General features: G+C 42.9%; 1 protein-coding gene across 5 annotated transcripts; it reads left to right on the top strand.

Annotated features, from left to right (window-relative positions):
* Positions 1–908: 908 nt before the first annotated feature.
* Positions 909–19,053, top strand: LOC121567746 (vascular endothelial zinc finger 1). Of its 5 annotated transcripts, XM_041877985.1 has the most exons (8): positions 909–1,002; positions 3,577–3,636; positions 10,298–11,103; positions 13,242–13,311; positions 13,594–13,759; positions 15,590–15,634; positions 16,056–16,124; positions 16,369–19,053. In XM_041877985.1, exons 1-8 carry the CDS (start codon positions 970–972, stop codon positions 16,689–16,691), a joined length of 1,572 nt encoding a protein of 523 aa, XP_041733919.1. In that variant the 5' UTR covers positions 909–969; the 3' UTR covers positions 16,692–19,053. The 5 variants fall into 5 exon arrangements, with proteins under 5 accessions (XP_041733919.1, XP_041733921.1, XP_041733922.1 ...); XM_041877987.1 differs by lacking the exon at positions 3,577–3,636; XM_041877988.1 differs by lacking the exon at positions 16,056–16,124.
* The last annotated feature ends 5,632 nt before the right edge of the window (positions 19,054–24,685 follow it).

Genomic DNA, 24,685 nt, shown 5'->3' with positions numbered 1-24,685 from the left:
ATTGATTTGAATGGGTGTCAATCACTGTGTTTGGAAATGTGTCTGGGTTTTCTGTGAACTATTGAGTGTGTGCATTGATTTTTAATCTTATATACAGTAGGAAGTGATACATTTACTCTTAAATTTTACGACATTCCTGTTTTGGTATGGAATCTTCCCAATTCCCTTTTTTCCTGAGAGCAACATAGCAACCTGATATGGCAGTAACCAAATGCAATCTGGAAGAAAAAAAAATCTACGTTTAATTGTTTCACTGATATATTTAGAAGTGACTGCTGTGGTAAGTGATTATTATATAAGTCTATGTAAGTAATTCATCATCATTTCATAGAGCAAGGCCATGGTGGTTATCAGATAATTGACGAAGAAGGTAGGTGCTGAGCACATTTTTAGAAAACATATCTGTTAAATAAATTAATGTTATGCATATGTTGCAATATTTTGCAATCCCAGCAAATCTTGAAAGGATTTCTTGAAATTAGATTTGAAGGGGTTGACAAATAGTAGCTAAACTGTATAGAAATAACATGTTGCTTTTTCCCTAGTGTTTGTTTTGTAACACAATGTAATGATATATAAAGACACAACCAGTTACCATCTTCGACGATGGCATATTGAAAATGATTTACTTTTATTCCATCTCTGGAAGGCGCTCTAATGGACTAGTTAAGCGCGACAAATGGGGGAACACGTTCCATGTCGAACATATTTTATTGTTGATTGACGCGCCACATTATATACCATTCAATCGTTTTCCAGTACATTGGTATTAGAAACACGTTTTATAGCAACAATATTTTAATACAAGTCAATTTACAATATGTTAATTTGTGAAAAATATCTAACGCCCCATAAACGTCGACTAGAAATGGTTCAGCCCGGAGGGTTACAGGAAGTTGTAGCAGCTGCCATGTTTAGCTGCTTTGTTGCAGATTCCGTCTAGGTTTCCTGCAGATTTTAAGTGTTGCAATGGAACCGAGCTGGAGTACATTTTTATTCCAGGTAAGTGTCACATCTGAGTAGTAAATTTGATTAACTACATCTAAATGTTACTACATGTATAATGCATCGTTGCCCCTGGTGATTTTAAACGTGGATTTCTAGTAGAGCTAGTCAAGCAAAACAATGGTAGCGTTAGCTAATATTGGCTAGCCTATGAGCAATCCGATAAACGAGCGAACGTTAGCTCGCTAGCTCACTACATCAATCCCAGACTTCCAGCTGTGAGGTATACGGATGACGCTCGAGGGGGTGGGGGGAATCTGTTCGGTCTCCCCCCCAGTTTTTGTAGATTTTAGTCCAAATCCGCCAATGCATGTTTATTATAAATACCGGATAAATTGAATTGGACCCCACTTAGCTAAATAGAAAAAGCAAGCAAGCTAGCAAAGTGATCATGCCCGCGCGTTGGTTAGTTAGAATGCTAACTAGCTAGCTGTAGCTAGCCTCAAAGAAGGAGAACAATCCCCACCTCCAGCGGCGAGCCATGCTAGCCAGCGAGGAAATGTGGCATGAAAACTGCTTTCATTTTCGCGGTCAGTGATTTTGGTTACAAGTTTTGATGCGATTTGAATTATGTTCTACTTTTAGCAAATCGCACTCGTTTACATGCTGGGCACGAGGAGGGAATACCCCGCACTTCCGATTCTAAACTTTCCCCCCCTTTTCCTCATCCCAAAATATGTAACCGCGGGTTGGAGAAAGAATTTAAACTATGCAGTAATCTGCTGCTAGCTAATTCTTGCACTACTGATCATTTGTAACCCCTCTGCCCTATGTCTGAGATATCTATTATGCAGTTTGCAGAGGATATTCACGTCCTTAGTTGTCTGCCTTTGGTGCGATTTAAGTTGCAAACCAGTTATAGGGATAGTCATCAATGGCTATTGTATTTGGCTCATTGAAATCCAAAGAACGTCGTTTTTTATTAAGTACCTATATCCAATCTATACATAATCAGAATTCCTGGACAAGGTTACAGCATTCTGAGCAATACACAACTTGCACCTTAAAATGTGTAGCAAAAATGCATTTTCTACTCTTTCTGTTAGTAGAAGGTGAAAAGTTGTCCATGTAAAAACCGATCCTCTTGTTGCACTATGTCCATGCAGAGAAGTTGTAGTATTTACTGATGTGTGCTTGTAACAAGACGTTAAACATCTAATAAAATTTGATTGGTCTTGTACACATATTTTGCAGATGTTATCGCAGGTGCAGCAAAATGCTTGTGTTTCTAGCTCCAAAGGTGCTAACAATTAAAAAAACAATATACACAAATCCCACAAAATTAAGAAATATCACGATGAGTAATGGCAGAGTGCGGAATATAATATATGTATATGATGGTGTGTGTATAGACATAATGGACAGTATGAGTAGAACATATGTGTACAGCTGTAGTTTTATAGGATGAGCCTTGACTAGAATACAGTATATACATATGAAGTGGGTTAAACAGCATATAAACATTTATTAAAGTGACCGGTGTTCAATGACTATGTACATAGGGCACCAGTCAAAAAACAAAACAAGGAGAGACTTTGATGGAGATAGAAAACACGAAAGCAGTCAACTTGCCAGGTACACTACATTCATAGATTGTAGACATTATGTAACCACTGGGAATTCATCCACCAGCAGTCACGTGTGTCGGCTAGATCTTGAAAAGAGCTCTCTTTCCATCACACCTGAAGGGAATTGCATTTGAGAATCCAGAATATGTAAGCCTAGACATTTGAAACATCCTCTATGTCTGTCTGAATATGGGAAACCACATCAGTCATAATTTCTTTTCCTGGAATGTGGCTCATTAGCTTAAGGGGAACAGGCTATTTCTCCCAGGGGGCATGTATGTAACTTTTACTGTCCTATCTATCTGGCCACCTAAGATACATTACAAAATGCAGTGTCAGTTAAATTATTAGATTAATTGGATCTTTGAAGACCCTTATTCTTCACAACATCATCTCAAACGGTCTACTACGTAGTGTCCCAATCCCAGGTCAAATGTGAACACCAGTGTTGAAAATGTATGTCCTCAAACCAAGTTGCCACTAGTTTTTTCCCTTCCCTACTCCACCTGATCATATTGCAGCCATAGTGGTAGGCCTATATAGTTCCTTTCCCTCAGCGCTGGAGAGGTGCAGCTGTTGCCAGTTAATTGGCGTGAGCCAGGGACCCTTGATAATGGTTTTATTTTGTGGCTAACAAGGTACAAATACCTGAAGCTGGTGTGATGGAGCAGTGGAGGAAAATGGAAACTAAGTAGTTGTTATTTGGAGGCTCCGTTTGATTCGCTGGATTTGATGAAGCGTCTAATGAGTCGGCGTCACTTGTTACTGTTCTGTAAGGTCGGAGGTTATGCTGGGGGGGGAGGTTGTCAAGCTATGCAGCTCTCAATAATAGTATTCTCGTAATCCTCCTGAATCAGATGAAAATGACTCATTTCTTTTCTCCCGATTTAGGACAAACTTACATTTTAGGATTCCCCTAAGACAATACGTAATGGGTTTTGTTTTACTGTTAATGTTAACATATTATTAACAAGCCCAGTATTTTCCTTTTCTTTTGTATTAGTCTTCTGTAGGTCCCATGGTTCCAGGGAATCCACGTAGGGACTACTACACAGGGATCAGAGTAAGTTCATGTCCTCCATAGTAAAATGTCCCTGTAAAAAAACAATCACAGGTTTTCTGCACATGAAGTGTAGTCAAGATCTAGTCCTGGTTTCAGGGTTAACACTCAGATCCTGTTGCTTCCCTCATGCAGGTTGGTGCCAGACATTGAGTGTGTTTTATCAAGTTTTGTCAGAACACAAGCAATACCAATATATTTTAACTATTACTGTTGTTTCTGGGATCGTAAAATAAATTGGGCACTTCTTGTCTGAGCAAATGGCAGGATGCCTTCTTGGGTCCTTGTTGTCTGATATCTAAACAGATTAGTATTGTGGTGAATGAGATTCTCCTCCATCATTTTAAAACCCCACCACCACATCTGACTGAATTAACAACAGAACAGGCTGCTTTTATTTGTTGCAATTTTTTTGTTATTTTCCACGCCCCCAACTCCATTTCAACACAATTTATCTTGGAATGACCTCAGCCTTCAGAGTGGATTTGTATCAAAATCATCAGAGCAGCGTGAAGGCACAGCGGGCTTCAGCTCCCTGTGTGTCTGTGTGTCTGAGTCTGAGAGCCTCGCTGTCTCACACACACACACACACACACACACACACAGCTAGAAGAAATGCTAATGGTGGTAAGAATTCCAGTCTGGATCCAACTACAGTGTGGACAGAGGACAAAAAGGGGACACAACACCCTGTGACTGCACCCTGTTTTTCTCCCATTCCCCAAAGCACGGCTGCCTGTGGTAACTCACTAAACAGTCTGCAGCGTCCGCCAGCTGAACAGAATCCCCAAATCAGGCAGGACTGGTGTCACAAAGGCCCCCCTGAGGGCCGTAAGTGCATCACTGCTTGGATTTGTGTCCTCTACGGCTCCACAAAAGGGCATAAAGAAAAAGGAACACAATTTTGGATTTTTTTCCGACTCCCCCAGCCCAGACCCCATCCCTTGCTTGCCTGGCTGACCGTATTGGGATGCTTGGCTGAACCTGAAAGCCCAGGGGTCAGCTCTTTAACTCTGCCCTATGGTGATTACGGAAAATAACAAGGTCGTCTCAATCGTGGTGTCTTTGGTCGGCCCGTTGGAAGGTTGCTGGTTACAATGTGAAACTCTATTCACGCACCAACCAAAAATATTCATAAACCCCCCGCCCCCCCACCCATTCTTTGGGAGCTGCCATGACCAATTGGACAATGCCTGCAGCTGTCCTCTTTACACTGCTCTATTAGCTACCAGTGTTGGGTAATTTTTTTGTTACCTTGTCAGTTTTCGTTACACTGCTACATGTTTTTCAACCACTGCAAAACAATAGACAATCAGCAACATTTTGGGTAGTGTATGATTATTAGTAGGTCATTATTGAAACATTTCCTAATTTAGTGTTTGTTAAAGGAAATATTTAAATGTTGTAATGTTTTAATTACGGATGGTTCATTGCTGTAGTAGGTTATATAAGCCAGTGTGATGAATGTGATTTGGGGGGTGTAAGTAGTTTGAGAGTATGATGCCTCAACCAGCCTGCGCCCACAGCACCACATGAAAGTGGTGTGAAATTGCTCCAAAAGGGATATTTATAGCAGATGTGTAAGCAGCATATTACAACACACCCTGAGACACGACAAAAGTTTCATTTCAAACAATTAGCATTGGTAGGTTCTGTTACCGCCATTCAAAACGGCTCTGAATAGTAAAGGGGCTAGTTGCTCGTCATTGCAGATGGATACCGTGTTCAGGAGGCGCGACATGGGAGGAAATGTTGAAGTAGATGAGAAACTACCTGAACTTGTCCAATTGGTCAAAGCAACCATTCTGGACAATATTTGTTTCCCTAGTTCACCATTTTTGTCAATATAATGTCGTTTTGTGAGTAACAAATGGTGGCAAAGGTTCCTTGTGGTGCCAAGTCATGCTCCTCCATCTTGCATCATATTCAGTTGTAGTTCTGCCACCACACGTAAGTGCTAAAATTTCCCTGAGCACCTGTCTTAAGGCATCCAGTTATGTGGATGATCCTGTGTTGAGATTTGGGTAGGTATAGTTAGCTTTAAAAATAAATAAAGAGTTGCACACTGTGTGTGTGTGTGTGTGTGTATATACACTACCGGTCAAAAGTTTTAGAACACCTACTCATTCAAGGGTTTTTCTTTATTTTGACTATTTTCTACATTGTAGAATAATAGTGAAGACATCAAAACTATGAAATAACACACATGGAATCATGTAGTAACCAAAAAAGTGTTAAACAAATCAAAATATATTTGAGATTCTTCAAATAGCCACCCTCTGCCTTGATGACAGCTTTGCACACTCTTGGCATTCTCTCAACCAGCTTCATGAGGTAGTCACCTAGAATGCATTTCAATTAACAGGTGTGCCTTCTTAAAAGTTAATTTGTGGAATATATATTTCCTTAATACTTTTGTGCCAATCAGTTGTGTTGTGACAAGGTAGGGGGGGGTATACAGAAGGTAGCCCTATTTGGGAAAATACCAAGTCCATATTATGGCAAGAACAGCTACATGATTCCAAATGTGTTATTTCATAGTTTTGATGTCTTCACTATTATTCTACAATGTAGAAAATAGTAAAAATAAAGAAACACCCTTGAATGAGTAGGTGTTCTAAAATGTATTGGGTAAAACACCAACGTTTCGGGATCACTGAGCCTTCTTCAGGGTGACCCACAGTGATGCCGACACGTTGGTGTTTTACCCAATAAATGACTGGGAGTTTATATATACAGAGTGTGGTGTTTTACCCAATAAATGACTGGGAGTTTATATATACAGAGGGTGGTGTTTTACCCAATAAATGACTGGGAGTTTATATATACAGAGGGTGGTGTTTTACCCAATAAATGACTGGGAGTTTATATATACAGAGGGTGGTGTTTTACCCAATAAATGACTGGGAGTTTATATATACAGAGGGTGGTGTTTTACCCAATAAATGACTGGGAGTTTATATATACAGAGGGTGGTGTTTTACCCAATAAATGACTGGGAGTTTATATATACAGAGTGTGGTGTTTTACCCAATAAATGACTGGGAGTTTATATATACAGAGGGTGGTGTTTTACCCAATAAATGACTGGGAGTTTATATATACAGAGGGTGGTGTTTTACCCAATAAATGACTGGGAGTTTATATATACAGAGGGTGGTGTTTTACCCAATAAATGACTGGGAGTTTATATATACAGAGGGTGGTGTTTTACCCAATAAATGACTGGGAGTTTATATATACAGAGGGTGGTGTTTTACCCAATAAATGACTGGGAGTTTATATATACAGAGGGTGGTGTTTTACCCAATAAATGACTGGGAGTTTATATATACAGAGGGTGGTGTTTTACCCAATAAATGACTGGGAGTTTATATATACAGAGGGTGGTGTTTTACCCAATAAATGACTGGGAGTTTATATATACAGAGGGTGGTGTTTTACCCAATAAATGACTGGGAGTTTATATATACAGAGGGTGGTGTTTTACCCAATAAATGACTGGGAGTTTATATATACAGAGGGTGGTGTTTTACCCAATAAATGACTGGGAGTTTATATATACAGAGGGTGGTGTTTTACCCAATAAATGACTGGGAGTTTATATATACAGAGGGTGGTGTTTTACCCAATAAATGACTGGGAGTTTATATATACAGAGGGTGGTGTTTACCCAATAAATGACTGGGAGTTTATATATACAGAGGGTGGTGTTTACCCAATAAATGACTGGGAGTTTATATATACAGAGGGTGGTGTTTACCCAATAAATGACTGGGAGTTTATATATATAGAGGGTGGTGTTTTACCCAATAAATGACTGGGAGTTTATATATATAGAGGGTGGTGTTTTACCCAATAAATGACTGGGAGTTTATATATACAGAGGGTGGTGTTTTACCCAATAAATGACTGGGAGTTTATATATATATATATAGAGGGTGGTGTTTTACCCAATAAATGACTGGGAGTTTATATATACAGAGGGTGGTGTTTTACCCAATAAATGACTGGGAGTTTATATATACAGAGGGTGTTGTTTTACCCAATAAATGACTGGGAGTTTATATATACAGAGGGTGGTGTTTTACCCAATAAATGACTGGGAGTTTATATATACAGAGGGTGGTGTTTTACCCAATAAATGACTGGGAGTTTATATATACAGAGGGTGGTGTTTTACCCAATAAATGACTGGGAGTTTATATATACAGAGGGTGGTGTTTTACCCAATAAATGACTGGGAGTTTATATATACAGAGTGTGGTGTTTTACCCAATAAATGACTGGGAGTTTATATATACAGAGGGTGGTGTTTTACCCAATAAATGACTGGGAGTTTATATATACAGAGGGTGGTGTTTTACCCAATAAATGACTGGGAGTTTATATATACAGAGGGTGGTGTTTTACCCAATAAATGACTGGGAGTTTATATATACAGAGGGTGGTGTTTTACCCAATAAATGACTGGGAGTTTATATATACAGAGGGTGGTGTTTTACCCAATAAATGACTGGGAGTTTATATATATAGAGGGTGGTGTTTTACCCAATAAATGACTGGGAGTTTATATATACAGAGGGTGGTGTTTTACCCAATAAATGACTGGGAGTTTATATATATAGAGGGTGGTGTTTTACCCAATAAATGACTGGGAGTTTATATATACAGAGGGTGGTGTTTTACCCAATAAATGACTGGGAGTTTATATATACAGAGGGTGGTGTTTTACCCAATAAATGACTGGGAGTTTATATATACAGAGGGTGGTGTTTTACCCAATAAATGACTGGGAGTTTATATATATATATATAGAGGGTGGTGTTTTACCCAATAAATGACTGGGAGTTTATATATACAGAGGGTGGTGTTTTACCCAATAAATGACTGGGAGTTTATATATACAGAGGGTGGTGTTTTACCCAATAAATGACTGGGAGTTTATATATACAGAGGGTGGTGTTTTACCCAATAAATGACTGGGAGTTTATATATACAGAGGGTGGTGTTTTACCCAATAAATGACTGGGAGTTTATATATACAGAGGGTGGTGTTTTACCCAATAAATGACTGGGAGTTTATATATACAGAGTGTGGTGTTTTACCCAATAAATGACTGGGAGTTTATATATACAGAGGGTGGTGTTTTACCCAATAAATGACTGGGAGTTTATACATACAGAGTGTGGTGTTTTACCCAATAAATGACTGGGAGTTTATACATACAGAGTGTGGTGTTTTACCCAATAAATGACTGGGAGTTTATATATACAGAGGGTGGTGTTTTACCCAATAAATGACTGGGAGTTTATATATACAGAGGGTGCGACTCTTTATTTATTTTTATAGCTTAGTTTATTCGCCGTTAGTCAGCACCTCTACACTAAATAATTTTCTCTGGGCGTGCTCCAGCTCCAGCTTTTTATTAGGTATAGTTAGCTAACATACAGGTTGTCCCGTGTTAGATGCTGTGCCAGTAGAGGAGAGAGGGGGGAGAATCTAAATCCCCACAGGAGATCACCTTACATGCAACATATTTAGATTATTGAGTGGCAGGGATCTCTCTCTCTCTGTGTGTGTGTGTGTAGCCTGCTACTTGTGTATGTAGACTTGTGTGTCAATCTCTGAAGGACTCGTTTGAGCAGATCTCGAGTTAAATACTTTGGGTGTACAATACCAGATTTAGTCATCATCATAGTTCAAGAAACTCAAGAGTTTGGTGAAAAGGTCAAGAGACGTAAATCTACAAAGTGAAACGAACCTGCCGATTCATTGTATGTATGCAGTTGGTAAGGTGTACGTTGGTGTACTGTATATTGTTCATGTCATATTCTGTTACGACATAACTGACTTTACATCACCCACTGAGCTCAAATCTCAGAGTTGAAATCCTCTCCTGCCTCTCCTGTGTCTTATTAGTTATATGGCACCTTGAACAGCTGTCTCCTAACCCTCTACTCGTCTCCTAACCCTCCTCTCACACCACATTCATCAGGGCTGCACTCTTGTTTTTTCTGAGGGGCTCAGATGCCCTGGCTGGAAATGACTCCCTTTCTATTTCTGATAACTTAATGGCTGTCCCTCTGTTAAAGCCTGACCTTCTTCTTAGAACGCAGTATTCATGCAGACAGGGCCGGGGTAGTAGTAGTAGTAGTAGTAGTAGTAGTAATTTGGCTACCTGAATGGCACAGGGGAAGACATAGAATAATGGCAGAAATTGAGCAACCTCTTTTTGAACCTCAAGCCTCAACGTCACCCACAAGGCTACCCTTAGATGTCACCAGAAAAGCGTTTGAGTAGTATAGCTTAGTTCATGAAATACATCAACCGCATCTGTAAAATGGAAGCTTACAACCAAATGGACTCTTCAAATAAGAAAAGTTAATCAAATTGTCATACTCTGCTCACTCCTTTGAAAAATGGGAAGTTCTGTTTTACTGTCATCCCCAGCACTAGATTACACTTGTAAGCACATTTAGGAAACAGCAGTAGTTCTGCTGACAAGGCAGTCAGTTTCACCTCTCTTGAGCAGTCAGGAAAATGTCTCTCTCACTTTCTCTCTCTGTTACATGCAGCGGTAGTAGCTTTCAGGGTGTAACTGACTGACTGTAGACTGTGTACTGATGTGCTTCTGCATGGCTGTCTTTGTTGTCCTTCCAGCAGGCCAATGAAGCCCTGCATCACCAGCACCAGGTGGCCCAGAACAGCTTGCTGCCTCTCCTCCAGTCAGGAGGACCAGAACCTGTGGACCAGAAGCCTGTGATGCCCATCCTCCTGGACCAGAAGCCCCCGGTCAGCGTCGCTGAGCTCCTCAAGGACAATGTGGCCAGTGGGACGGGAGGAGGAGGAGGAGGAGGAGGAGGCGGCGGTGGTCCCGTTGCTGTGGTGAAGAAAGAGCCCAAGTCCAAAACGCCTTTCATCTGCGGATACTGCAACAAGGCCTTCCGGGACAGTTACCATCTCAGACGGCACGAGTCCTGCCATACGGGCGTCAAGATGGTGTCTCGTCCCAAGAAGCCACAGACGGCGCCCACCATGGTGCCCATGATCTCCACGGTGCCGCAGCGCGAGAACAGTGGCGGCCAGCCCTCTTACATTTCCACCATCGCTGGCATCCTCACCACGGCCACAACCTCTGCCTCCACAGGCTCCAGCATCATGTCTCCCACCATGGTTTCCCAGCAGCACCAGCATCAACAGCATCAGCAGCAGCAGCAGAGCCAGCCCAAGAAGCCTGCCAAGCCTGTGAAGAAGAACCATGGCTGTGAGATGTGTGGCAAGGCCTTCCGTGACGTCTACCACCTGAACCGTCACAAGCTGTCCCACTCAGACGAGAAGCCCTTCGAGTGCCCCATCTGCCAGCAGCGCTTTAAGAGGAAGGACCGCATGACCTACCACGTGCGCTCGCACGACGGGGGCGTTCACAAACCTTACATCTGCTCTGTCTGTGGGAAGGGCTTCTCCAGGTGCGTGACGCAATTCAACTTACTACAAAACATTTTTGGTCCATAATGTTATTGTTCATAGTACATGATGTTGAGCTGTAATTGTCAATAATGCATTCTGTGTAAGGTTCGTTGGAATTTCACACATTTCTTACCGTTACCACCACTGTGTGAAGGTCATCCATTTTTCCACTGCTTCCATTTCAATGGGCCCCAAATATATTTCCTGATTGTGGGGGAAAAGCAAGAGGAGGGCAATATTACACCTTTTCAAAAGTCGTCTTTATTCACAATCGGATACATTTATGTACAGGATACGACTTTATGTTGTAGAAGAAGAAGCCTAAATTACAGTTAAAAAAGCCATAAAGGCTAGAAGGGGGCAGGTTGTTTTGTTGGGCTGCACCTACTGAAGACTGTCACATGCAGACCTAGATGAATATGATATGGATGATGGCGGGCTTTGTTGGGTAAAAACATTCCACTTGAAATTGATATTCAGTGGTCAGTAGCCTAATAATTTAATGGTGTGATTAATTGTAATTTGGGAAATCCCCACGTGTTGGAATGTAATTGAATTGGACTGGTTAATCAGTCTCAATCGATAGGAATTTAGGAACGTTGCTTTGCATACTAGTGTGTTCTCACTATGATGCTTTAATGCACATAGCCAAAAGGTGTATTATGTACAATTTCCACTTTGAATGAAATTCCCCAAGCAAAGAACCAAAGGTGGAGTATAATTTGAATGCCTAAAATCACACACCGGAAGGCCTATTTATATGGTATCCCTATGAGACAGTGTCCTTAATTGTTGTTCTGGACCACCTCTTGTTTGTGCGTAGCATTATGAAGCTTGGCCATGATTACCGATGCCCCACGCAGTTTCCATTCAGACCCTAGTACTGGCTCATGACATGCAAGCAGTGCCCCACCATGTATATAAACAGTATCTGGAGCTTTGCGTGCGTCACATAGTAGTCCCTCGTGTCCCCCCTCTCAGGGATGTCAGCACGGGACAGGGAGATGGCTGCAGGGGCCAGACAGCACCAGAAGAGATGGTCCTGGGTCTCCAGTGTCACTCCTGCAGCTCCCAAGGCCAATGGTAGTGTTCTGACTCACTGACTGGTCTGATTTCTAATCATTGATTTAGCTCCTCCCCCTGTTATTTCCAATATTGGAGAGTGCAGGTCTCCCTTTCAGACATCAAGTTCTCAGTAAACGGTGATGTGTTTCTGTGAGCGAAATTATTAGTAACTAGTGAAGGATATTGTATCATAACCACAGTGACTTGGTGCGAAGTAACATCTTACTCTTGTGCGGCTAGAGGTGCATGTTGATTTTCACGCTTGGCAGTCCTGAAAGAGGCTATTCCCCTCTTCTTAAACGAAGGAGTGTTGAGTGGGAGGAGAGATGAGCTTTTCAGCTTCCTGAGGAGATGGGGTTGGACTCCTGCTCGCCATCACAAAAACCCTGCTAGTGTGAAACCGCCTCCTTAGAGACATGTTCAAGCCACACTCTGGCTGCGTTTGTCCAGTAGCTACATTTTCACTAGTATGGCTTAGTAAGGGCAGACGAGGACAACTGAGCAACAGACGAACGGCTGTGGTTGTCAGATAATTGTCTTCTCCAGGGTATACTGTAGAACAGATATGATTTTCTGTCATGTTGTAAAATAGACTTCTAGCTAGATTTTGAAATATGTCTAAATTCCATCCCTCTGATAATTTTTGGGTGTGGCTCAACTGAATAACTCTCTGGTCTTGTTGCAAGAACATAGATCATTTATTTGGTGGAAAGAATGCATTTGGGAGGGGTGTAGTAGTGGATTGATGCTCTAATAGCTTGTGTCCCATGGGTCAAATATGGCCCGCCATGAGACTAACATTCATTCATTTAATAAATAAAACATCCACAGTAAAAGCCTTTGATACAATTTGCATAATTGAAGACAGTGGGTTCACAGAGCATTTGTCATTTGCCTGCGACCTTTTGTTGGCCCATTTTGTTAATTGAATCAAGTGTCAACGGTGTAGTAGTGTGTGCAGCCCCAGCTACTGTCACTGTATGGAGTGAATGATGAAACTCTACCTGTGTTGTAGCTACTATACCAGGTTTTAAAATGCCTGTGTTCTTCTGTGTCCTCTCTCCCCCTGCAGGCCTGACCATCTAAGCTGTCACGTGAAGCATGTTCATTCCTCAGAGAGACCCTTCAAATGCCAAGTAACGGTAAGAAGCCAGGCATCCTCCTCCGGGACTCCACCCTCCCTGTTTATGTTCCCTCCGGGACTCCACCCTCCCTGTTTATGTTCATGCTCCTATCCCGCACATTCACTCCTGGTTTGTTGGATTAAGCGTAATAAAATTATCCTATCTCCCAATTGTAAAATATAATCTCTCCTGAATCTTCAAGATGCAGACATGTCTGCAGTTTAGACAGACAGACCGAGAGAGAGTGAGTGAGATTGTATAGTCTAATATCCCCCTCATTGTCCCTGTATACCTCCCCAGGCCTGCACCTCTGCTTTCGCCACCAAAGACCGCCTGCGGTCCCACATGATCCGACACGAGGGCAAGGTGACCTGCAACATCTGTGGCAAGATGCTGAGCGCCGCCTACATTACCAGCCACCTGAAGACCCACGGCCAAGCCAGCTTCAACAACCCCTGTAATAAAGGTACGCAAGGCAGCCTCCACCACTCTCTTCTCCTCCTCCACTCCCTCCCTCTCTCCCCTCAGCCACACCTAGCCTGGGGTCCTCCAGACCTAGGTATTAAATCGTATTTGTTTTCTTAAAAATACTTTAGGTACTTATTCCGTCCCTGTCTTTATGCTGAAAGCACCCCATGCATTGTTAGAGACATTAGCTCCTCCCCCTGTTATTTCCAATATTGGAGAGTGCAGGTCTCCCTTTCAGACATCAAGTTCTCAGTAAACGGTGATGTGTTTCTTTGAGCGAAATTATTAGTAACTAGTGAAGGATATTGTATCATAACCACAGTGACTTGGTGCGAAGTAACATCTTACTCTTGTGCGGCTAGAGGTGCATGTTGATTTTCACGCTTGGCAGTCCTGAAAGAGGCTATTCCCCTCTTCTTAAACGAAGGAGTGTTGAGTGGGAGGAGTCCACTCAACACTCCTTCGTAGCTCAGCTGGTCCTCTGTAGCTCAGCTGGTAGAGCACGGCGCTTGTAACGCCAGAGTAGTGGGTTCGATCCCCGGGACCACCCATACACAAAAATGTATGCACGCATCACTGTAAGTCGCTTTGGATAAAGCGTCTGCTAAATGGCATATTATTGTTCTGTGGTGAACTATACACAAAAGGCAGGCACAAAGCACGTTGTCAGGGGTGTATTCATTCCAACGATTCTGTTGCTAAACGTTTCTTAAATGGAAGCAAATTGAATGAAATGTGGAGGGACCTAACTGAATTTGTCCAATAGAAACTCTCGTTTTGATCTGTTTGATTCTTAAACGTTAAACGGTTTCCGTAATGAATACACCACAGGTTTTAGAAGTTGTCGTCAGATTTTGGACCTTTCTCTAGAGTCACGAAATCATGAAATGGAGTGGAGAGTGACCCATGTCTGGATGTATTTGGGTCAGGATAAAGAATGTTTAGGAATAGGCCTATTTTATGTTGGCCATTTTCATGGACATTCATCTCCTTCATTGCAGCACCACAACAAATTGACTTACAGATTCAAATGTACTCCACAACAGTCCACAACTGACAAGGACTGTGTCGTTGCCACTCATTCATGGCGTAATATCCTGATAATGTCTGTTTGCTGGGGCCCACCCACAGGCCGGCCCGGTCTGGTTGGCCAGTTGTTTACATGTGTGGTGGAGATGACAAGTATCTGCTGACAGAAATCGATATCCTGTAGCAAGAAATCTTTTAGGAGATGGTCTAAATTTGAAGGGCTTTGCAAGTTCAATTCATTTGACGCACATAGCAAACTAGTGCAGCAATGCAAGTCATTCAAATGCGATATGCGACTCGACCAAATAAATAATTTAATATCCTCTCATTAAGTGTTGATGGGTCTGTTTTCAGACTCTGGGTATCTTGTTTGTCTGTCAGCTGTTGAAATTGAGGTTTATGATGTCTGCTCTCTCGTTGGTTTGTCAAACCTCCACTTATGGGTGTTTAAAGTCCAGTTTGAAAGAAATAAGATCACTGATGCATTTGTCATAGGATTGATCACTCTAAAATAGCAAGGGCAAAATCTATTGTTCAGCAGACCCTATTCATTTTACAATAAAATGGGTAATTGGGTACGCATACATTATACAACAAATCAATTTTTTTCTCCCCACCAGCTACAACGTGCTATAAACATTTTACTACTTGGTAGAAGGCCATATGATTGGCCCTTCGTGTATCTAACCCAATGACCTTTGTCCCCATATGCTCTGCTGGCACGCAGGACCAAATGATGACCTGTCCCAATCAGTCCTGTCAATCAATGTAACCCCTATCTGTCTGTATCTCTGAATAGGGCAAAGTGACTGGCAGTGGAACCACCACTCAGGCCTACGAAAAGGTAATCTAGTAACTAAAGCCAAAACCCATCCCGATCCCAACCCCTCCAAATTTGTAGCTAAATACTTACTTATGCATTGAAGTGGCCCATTTTCCACTACAGATCTGTCTTCTAGCCTAGCTTGTGTAGTTCTAGTGGTTTTCCAACCAAGTCGTTGCAGATGCTTGTGTGTGTTATGGTTATTCAGGTATCAGGGTTTTATTTCATTAAGCAGGATCAATAAGTTAGCTAGCCAAATAACTTTGATAAACCTTAAATTACAACTCAGAAGGTTTAAGTGGAATATGGGTTGTTGAAAGTATTGAGTGAATTATACCATACCATTTAAAGTTGACTATAGTATGAAATAAAGTGTTTCTGAATTTTAGCTGAAAGTTAGCTGGCTAGCACATTGATCCTGCTTTTTGAATTGCCCCCTCAGGTGAGTTGACGGTAGGAGAGATCTTAAATAACTCGTTCCAAGTCCTTATGGACATCTCTCGTTTTCAAGGTAGGTTCATAAGAATCCTACCATTTTGTTTTATCATGTCTAATCATTTTAATGTGTGTGTGGGTTGACTGTTGCAGTGACTCAAACCTCGACCCCTCTAACCCTGTGGAGTTTGGGGCTATCCTAAATGGCTTGTTAGGAGCGATCATCCAGCTCATTCTGTCTTTCTTTGGCTCCTTCCCTCCCTCTCGTCTTTCCTTCCCTCCCTCTCGTCTTTCCTTCCCTCCCTCTCGTCTTTCCTCAGACTCTAACAACGTGCACAACTCTGGCTCGGTGACGCCCGTCACCAACTCTGCCGCCATCACCTCAGCAATGAACCGTGGCAACGCCAGCAACCCGGTAACCATCGCCGCCCAGATGAACATCACCACCAGCACAGTCAACATCACCTCTCCGATCAACCTGCATCACCCAGTGACCATCACCGGGCCCATGAATATAGCCCACCCTGTGGCCATCACCTCTGGGATGCCCATGAATATAACCGGGCCGCTCAACATCGCCATGCGGCCCATGGATAGCATGCCTTTTCTCTCCCAGGTCCTGCCTTCCTCCCCTCCCTGGTAGTAACCCCTTCCCTGGCCCCTGGTTAGCATCTCTTTATCAACCCCTCCCACCTCTCTTCTACCCCCAAACCTCCTCCTCCTCCCTTACTTTAGCAGACCTTCCTCCTTATCAGGAGTACTATAGATGATGTTGTAGCAGAGGTGTAGTGTGGGGGGCTAGCTGGACGCTGTACCCGTCTGTCTGTCCGTCTGGCTGCAGCATGATGAGAGGTGGACTGGTCAGCCCCTGTAGATGCGGGTGCATTTTATTTCCTTTTAACCGCCGGTAGGAGGACAGTCCTGGAAGTCATGGGAAGTCTCGGAAGGAGGAATGGAGCTTTGTGATGATGCACCAAGTGGATGCCTGACGTAAACAAACAATGAGTTATGGCTTGCGTCAGAACATACCTGCATATTTGGCATTGGAATGAAACTGTAACAGAAATGTATTGCTGGTATTCATGTTTTTAAATGCTCTCTTACAGAGCAGATGGTTTTTATATTAGTTTTCTTTTTTTTGTTATTATTATTATTATAGCCTGCTAATCAGTATTTAATAGTTGTATGCATTGTAAGGAGTTAAGTACAGCAGAAGGGACGAAGGCTACCATTTTGCAGAATGGTGATTTTTCTGGGGGAAAAATGTTTCAAAGGCACCACAGTTGTATCTTAGGCCAATGCCTTTGACTACATAAGGTGAGCTTTCCCAGGTCCTGACGCCATCTCTGGAAAACGGTCACTTCTCACTGCTGGATACTGTAAACCTATACATGGTTTTAGTTAGTTTTTTTAATGAATAGTTGTCAGGTGTGTTTTAGATGACTTCATAAAGTAGCCGGAGGACATTACAGTGGTAATGTTACAGGAACACAAGGAGGAAATGTCTCGCACTGAAAGCATATCCCCGGGTTAATGTCCTGAAAACAGCAGTATTATCAAGAATCAAAATGATTAGTGTTGGCTGAGAGCCTTGTTTAATGTAGAGGCTACCAGAGCCACCTAGTGGCAGAGTAGACACTATGCTGAAAAGGAGGTCACAAAGTTCACCTAACATTTTTTGTGAAAATAGTTATGTTGGGAGAGGTTTTGGTTTTGGTAGGGCCATTTTATCCCCCTCTTTTATTTATTTTTTATTTCAAGTTTAGGATCTTATAAGTATGAACTTCTACTCAGGAACCTTACTGAGAGTAGCATCGTTTTTGATGAGAGTAAAAGTCTCAATTTAAGGTCAACACGCAACCTTTGTTGACCTTGTACCCTCGTTGTAAATATTAGAACGCTATTATTTTGTCTTTGCCTGTCCCCAAAAAAGTAATGTCCTTCAACACAGGTCTGCAATTACTTTATCATTGTCAATATGGCCGTCCATTGGACTACTTTTGCGTAGTTTACTTCCCAGGTTAGTTTGAGGTTTTTCTGTCTTCTGAGGTCCTTTTTATTATATTACTGTAGAACCAAAACTGCCATCTGGGGCCCAAGGTGCCCTGAACGAGAATGGAAGCAGAGACGAGAGGCTGCGTCCACTACATGTGTTCTTGAATGGTCAACGGTTATGGGTCACAGGGCTGCTTCCTTCCCCAGCCCAGTGCCTACTGGCTCTGCCTGGGCCTACGTTCGCAGGAACTCTTTGAAGCATGTGTAGCCGACACGGCACAGATGTGAGCCATTACCCCAAAATCAGGCTGTATGGGTTTGGTGGGAACAGGCGGTTCGTTCAAACGTCAAACTGGTGGACGTTCTTCAGAGACTTCTGCCCTCGTCAGTGGCCTCGCCTTCCCTGTGTCTCTGTCTTGGGAACGGCAAGGTGTTTGAGGCCTTTGATAGTATTGCATGCATGCCAACACAGTGCCCCAAGAGAATTGCTTGAATCTGAAATGGAATGGCGTTGTGGTCTTGTTGGCATTGGATTCCCTTTCCATCGATCTTGCATCGATGTTGCATGTGGACGTTTGAGCTCGTACAAGTTTGGGTTGAGTCAAAATAAAAGTAATTAGAAGGCTAGTGACTTGACTTTTTTTTCTGAAAGAAAACACTACATTTTTTTTGTTGAAGTATGTGTATGTTTGTCATTTGTCCTTCCGCAGTGGCCGTAACTAGTGTGCCTGAACTGCTTTACAACAAGACTATTCCACACCTCTGCTTCCTCTTCAAGATGTGATGCGTGATGGACATAGACTTAGACAACACTAGTGGCCAAAAGCCCGTTTTAGTATAGGCAGCGCCATTGAGGACTTTTTTAAGTAGTCGACTGGGTGGGAATTCCTATAGGTTAAGGCAGGATCACATGATCCCATCCAGGTCATCAGGGGGGATCAGCCAATGAATTATTATACTCATGAGCAAACGTTCCATAACTGCAGGTGGCAGTAAATTGCCTACCTTGGCTTTTGTAAGTCGCTCTGGATAAGAGCGTCTGCTAAATGACGTAAATGTAAATGTTTATACATGTTCAAACAACACACTCTAGGTGGCAGTATGCACCCTTTACGTTTGTTTACCACCTCGTAGTAGTAGCAGTAGCAGCAGCAGCAGGTTGTTAGTAAAATAATTGACTATTTCAGAATGGATGGCTTCAATGGCGCTGCCTGTGCTCTCACAGATGGCATAATGTCTATGGTGATGGACTTGTTTTGTGAAGGAAGCCTTAACTCTTCAGATGGCTAAGAGCTAGACAGCCCCCTCAACCAAATTGAAATGTTGTGATTATTATAATTTTTTTGTATGCTCTACATTGAATTAAGTGTTTTGTAAGCAACATTCTAAACTGTTATCAACATATTTCAAAACATGGTCTGTAATTTTTTAAAGGCCCGTTACTCTTATGCACCATCAGTTTCTTTTTAACCAAATGCTTTAATTTTTTTGCAATGACACTACATTTTTAAAAATGCAATGATAGTTTTGGGCTTAACTTAGATTTTTGGAAGAGAGAAGTTGGTCTGATCTTTCTCAATTTTATTTATGAATTGGAAGATCTTGGAGCCCTGTGAAGGCTGATGAATGTATATCTTTGTACAAAAGCATTTAGTTCAGAGGACATGTTAGTTATGATAGACACATGCAAGGAAAAAAAACTAGATAACCTTTTTATAAATCTTTTTGTATTAGAACATTAACAATGGTAATTTTGTATATACGAAGACTAGGCTTTCTAATTAGCAGAAAGGTAAAACATTCCAACTTTTTTTTTTTAAATGTCTGTCAAGAATAATTGTAAACATATGCGTAATGTTTTTATGTGCCTTTTATTTGGGTTGTCTAAATAAAAGAACTATAAAACATGATTGTGGACTGTCCATGCGGAGTCTGTGTAGGGAGGACAGAATTTACATTTGGCTCACCCAACACTTCCTAAAAGGTCTCTCTTTCTTTCTCTCTAATAACTCTTATTTCTCTTGTTCCTCCTCCCCCCTACCCCTCAGGTGTCTACACTGCCTGGCTCACAGTTGGCGTGCTATTGGAGTATGGTGTAATGATAAGTGCCTCTGTTTGCATATTGAGAGGATTTGGGGTGTATTGTGCCAAACCATGCTCTGTATGTGTGGTGACGACATTGTGTGGGTGTTTCTTTTCTTTTCACTCATTTTATTTTTATCAATTAAACTTGGAAACTTGGATGGGGTCTCAGCCTGTTTTTGTTTGTGTGAACTGTACACAATATTCTATTCTAGTTTTTTTGTCACGTCTTTTTGTGGTCCAGACTACTATTAGTGTCAGTGTAATCTGGTTCGGTGCACATTAGCCTGGGGATGAGGTTCGTGTCAGTGTGGATCCAAGTAATTTAGAAAGCAAAGATAAACATGACTGAAGAGGAAGGAGTGGGGACTTTACACACTCACCCCGTTCACGAAAATCGCTCACTCCGATAGTGAGTTCATGGTCATGGGTGCCTTGCTATATAAAGCAGGCAGACAGGCATTGAGGTATTCAGTTACTGTTCGGTTGAACGTTAGAATAGTCAAAACGAGTGAACTAAGCGACAGCATGGTATGATCGTCAGTGCCAGGCACACCAGATCCAGTATCTCAGAAATGGCCACCCTCCTGGGCTTTTCACGCTCGACAGTGTCTAGGGTTTACCGAAAAGGGTGCAAAAAAACAGCTTGTTAATGAGAGGTGGAAGGAGAATGGCAAGAATTGTGCAAGCTAACAGACAAATAACGGCACTGTACAACAGTGGTGTGCAGAACAGCATCTTGGAATGCACAACTCATTGATCCTTGTCACGGATGGGCTATTGAAACAGAGGACCACACCGGGTTCCACTCGTATCAGCTAAAAACAAGAAGTGGCTCCAGTGGGCACGCGATCACCAACATTGGACAATTGAGTCGAAAAACATTGCCATGGACCCATCCTGCCTGGTGTCAATGGTGTACCGTCGTCCAATCTGCAGCAACTGCATGATGACATCACGTCAGCATGGACCAACATTCCAGTGGAACGTTTCCGACTTGTAGAATCCATGCCCCGAAGAATTCAGGCTATTCTGGAGGCAAAGGGGGGTCCGACCCGGTACTAGATGGGTGTACCTAATCAACTGTCCGGTGAGTGTACATTTGCAGTCTCACTTCACTCTCCCACCAGCACCACCACACATACATCATCTGTCAACTGTGCCATGCCTTGGCTTCTGCTCCTGGGCATGTGGCAGCCTGGCAGCTGCTGTGTGTCTGTCCTTCTGCAGCTTGTGTTGTGGCTCTGGCATGTGGCAGCATAATGGATCCATTCAAGTCCCAAGAAACACATCACATTTGTCACTTCTCATTCAGAAACACATTTACACTTGACAGTTTCCCCAAATATTTTCCTCATTCTGTATTGTGTATCATGATTACATATTGGTTGAACTTGGATATTGATAGTGATTTAAGCAATAAATAAGGCCTGACGAGGTGTGGTATATGGCCAATATACCACGGCTAAGTACTGTTCTTATGCACGACGCAACTGCTCTAATTACATTGGTAACCAGTTTATAGTAAGCTAAGGACCCTGGGACTAAACACCTCCCTCTGCAACTGGATCCTGGACTTCCTGACGAGCCGCAACACCACATCTGCCACGCTGATCCTCAACACGGGGGCCCCTCAGGGGTGCGTGCTCAGTCCCCTCCTGTACTCCCTGTTCACCCACGACTGCGTGGCCAAGCACGACTCCAACACCATTAAGTTTGCTGACGACACAACAGTGATCACCGACAACAATGAGACAGCCTATAAGGAGGAGGTCAGTGACCTGGCAGTGTGGTGCCAGGAAAACAACCTCTCCCTTAATGTGAGCAAGACATAGGAGCTGATCGTGGACTATAGGAAAAGGAGGGCCGAACAGGCCCCCATTAACATCGACAGGGCTGAAGTGGAGCGGGTCGAGAGTTTCAAGTTCCTTGGTGTTCACCAACAAACTATCATGGTCCAAACACACCAAGACAGTTGTGAAGAGGGCACAACAACACCCTTTCCCCCTCAGGAGACTGAAAATATTTGGCATGGCTCCCCAGATCCTCAAAAAGTTCTAAAGCTGCACCATCGAGAGCATCCTGACCAGTTGCATCACACCTGCTTGGGATCTGACCGTAAGGCGCAACAGAGGGTAGTGCGTACGGCCCAGTACATCACTGGGGCCAAGCTTCCTGACATCCAGGACCTATATACTAGGCAGTGTCAGAGGAAGGCCCAAAAAATTGACTCAAGTCACCCAAATCATAGACTGTTCTCTCTGCTACCGCACAGCAAGCGGTACCAGAGCGCCAAGTCTAGGTCCAAAAGGCTCCTTAACAGCTTCTACCCTCAAGCCATAAGACTGCTGAACAATTAATCAAATGGCCACCCAGACTATTTACATTGACCCCCCCCCTTTGTTTTTACACTGCTGCTACTCGCTGTTTATTATCTTTTATGTATTTATTTATTTCACCTTTATTTAACCAGGTAAGCCAGTTGAGAACAAGTTCTCATTTACAACTGCGACCTGGCCAAGATAAAGCAAAGCAGTGCGATTAAAACAACAACACAGAGTTACATATGAGGTAAAACAAAACATAAAGTCAAAAATACAACAGAAAATATATATACAGTGTGTTCAAATGTAGCAAGTTATGGAGGTAAGGCAATAAATAGGCCATAGTGCAAAATAATTACAATTAGTATTAACACTGGAATGATAGATGTGCAAGAGATGATGTGCAAATAGAGATACTGGGGTGCAAATGAGCAAAATAAATAACAATATGGGGATGAGGTAGTTGGGTGGGCTAATTTCAGATGGGCTGTGTACAGGTGCAGTGATCGGTAAGGTGCTCTGACAACTGATGCTTAAAGTTAGTGAGGGAGATAAGAGTCTCCAGCTTCAGAGATTTTTGCAATTCGTTCCAGTCATTGGCAGCAGAGAACTGGAAGGAATGGCGGCCAAAGGAGGTGTTGGCTTTGGGGATGACCAGTGAGATATACCTGCTGGAGCGCATACTACGGGTGGGTGTTGCTATGGTGACCAATGAGCTAAGATAAGGCAGGGATTTGCCTAGCAGTGATTTATAGATGGCCTGGAGCCAGTGGGTTTGGCGACGAATATGTAGTGAGGACCAGCCAACAAGAGCGTACAGGTCACAGTGGTGGGTAGTATATGGGGCTTTGGTGACAAAACGGATGGCACTGTGATAGACTACATCCAATTTGCTGAGTAGAGTGTTGGAGGCTATTTTGTAAATGACATCGCCAAAGTCAAGGATCGGTAGGATAGTCAGTTTTACGAGGGCATGTTTGGCAGCATGAGTGAAGGAGGCTTTGTTGCGAAATAGGAAGCCGATTCTAGATTTAACTTTGGATTGGAGATTCTTAATGTGAGTCTGGAAGGAGAGTTTACAGTCTAACCAGACACCTAGGTATTTGTAGTTGTCCACATACTCTAGGTCAGACCCGTCGAGAGTAGTGATTCTAGTCGGGTGGGCGGGTGCCAGCAGCGTTCGACTGAAGAGCATGCATTTAGTTTTACTAGTGTTTAAGAGCAGTTGGAGGCTACTGAAGGAGTGTTGTATGGCATTGAAGCTCGTTTGGAGGTTTGTTAACACAGTGTCCAATGAAGGGCCAGATGTATACAAAATGGTGTCGTCTGCGTAGAGGTGGATCTGAGAGTCACCAGCAGCAAGAGCGACATCATTGATATACACGGAGAAAAGAGTCGGCCCAAGAATTGAACCCTGTGGCACCCCCATAGAGACTGCCATAGGTCCAGACAACAGGCCCTCCGATTTGACACATTGAACTCTATCTGAGAAGTAGTTGGTGAACCAGGCGAGGCAGTCATTTGAGAAACCAAGGCTATTTAGTCTGCCAATAAGAATGCGGTGGTTGACAGAGTCGAAAGCCTTGGCCAGGTCGATGAAGACGGCTGCACAGTACTGTCTATTATCGATCGCGGTTATAATATCGTTTAGGACCTTGAGCGTGGCTGAGGTGCACCCATGACCAGCTCGAAACCGGATTGCATAGCGGAGAAGGTACGGTGGGATTCTAAATGGTCGGTGATCTGTTTGTTAACTTGGCTTTCAAAAACTTTCGAAAGGCAGGGCAGGATGGATATAGGTCTGTAACAGTTTGGATCTAGAGTGTCACCCCCTTTGAAGAGGGGGATGACCGCGGCAGCTTTCCAATCTCTGGGGATCTCAGACGTTACGAAAGAGAGGTTGAACAGGCTAGTAATAGGGGTTGCGACAATTTCGGCGGCTAGTTTTAGAAAGAAAGGGTCCAGATTGTCTAGCCCAGATGATTTGTAAGGGTCCAGATTTTGCAGCTCTTTCAGCTGTCTGAATTTGTGTGAAGGAGAAGCGGGGGGGGGGCATGGACAAGTTGCAGCGGAGGGTGCAGAGCTGGTGGCCGGGGTAGTGGTATCCAGGCCACTTTACAAATTACCTCGACTAACCTGTACTCCCGCATATTGACTCGGTACCGGTACCCCCTGTATATAGCCTCGTTATTGTTATGTCATTTTCTTGTGTTACTTTTTGATTTGATTTTCGTTT

This window comes from Coregonus clupeaformis, chromosome 6 (genome assembly GCF_020615455.1).
Source record: "Coregonus clupeaformis isolate EN_2021a chromosome 6, ASM2061545v1, whole genome shotgun sequence".
NCBI classification, from domain to species: Eukaryota; Metazoa; Chordata; class Actinopteri; order Salmoniformes; family Salmonidae; genus Coregonus; species Coregonus clupeaformis.
Note: the sequence above shows the minus strand (reverse complement) of the source record. Positions and strands in the feature narration are given on the sequence as shown.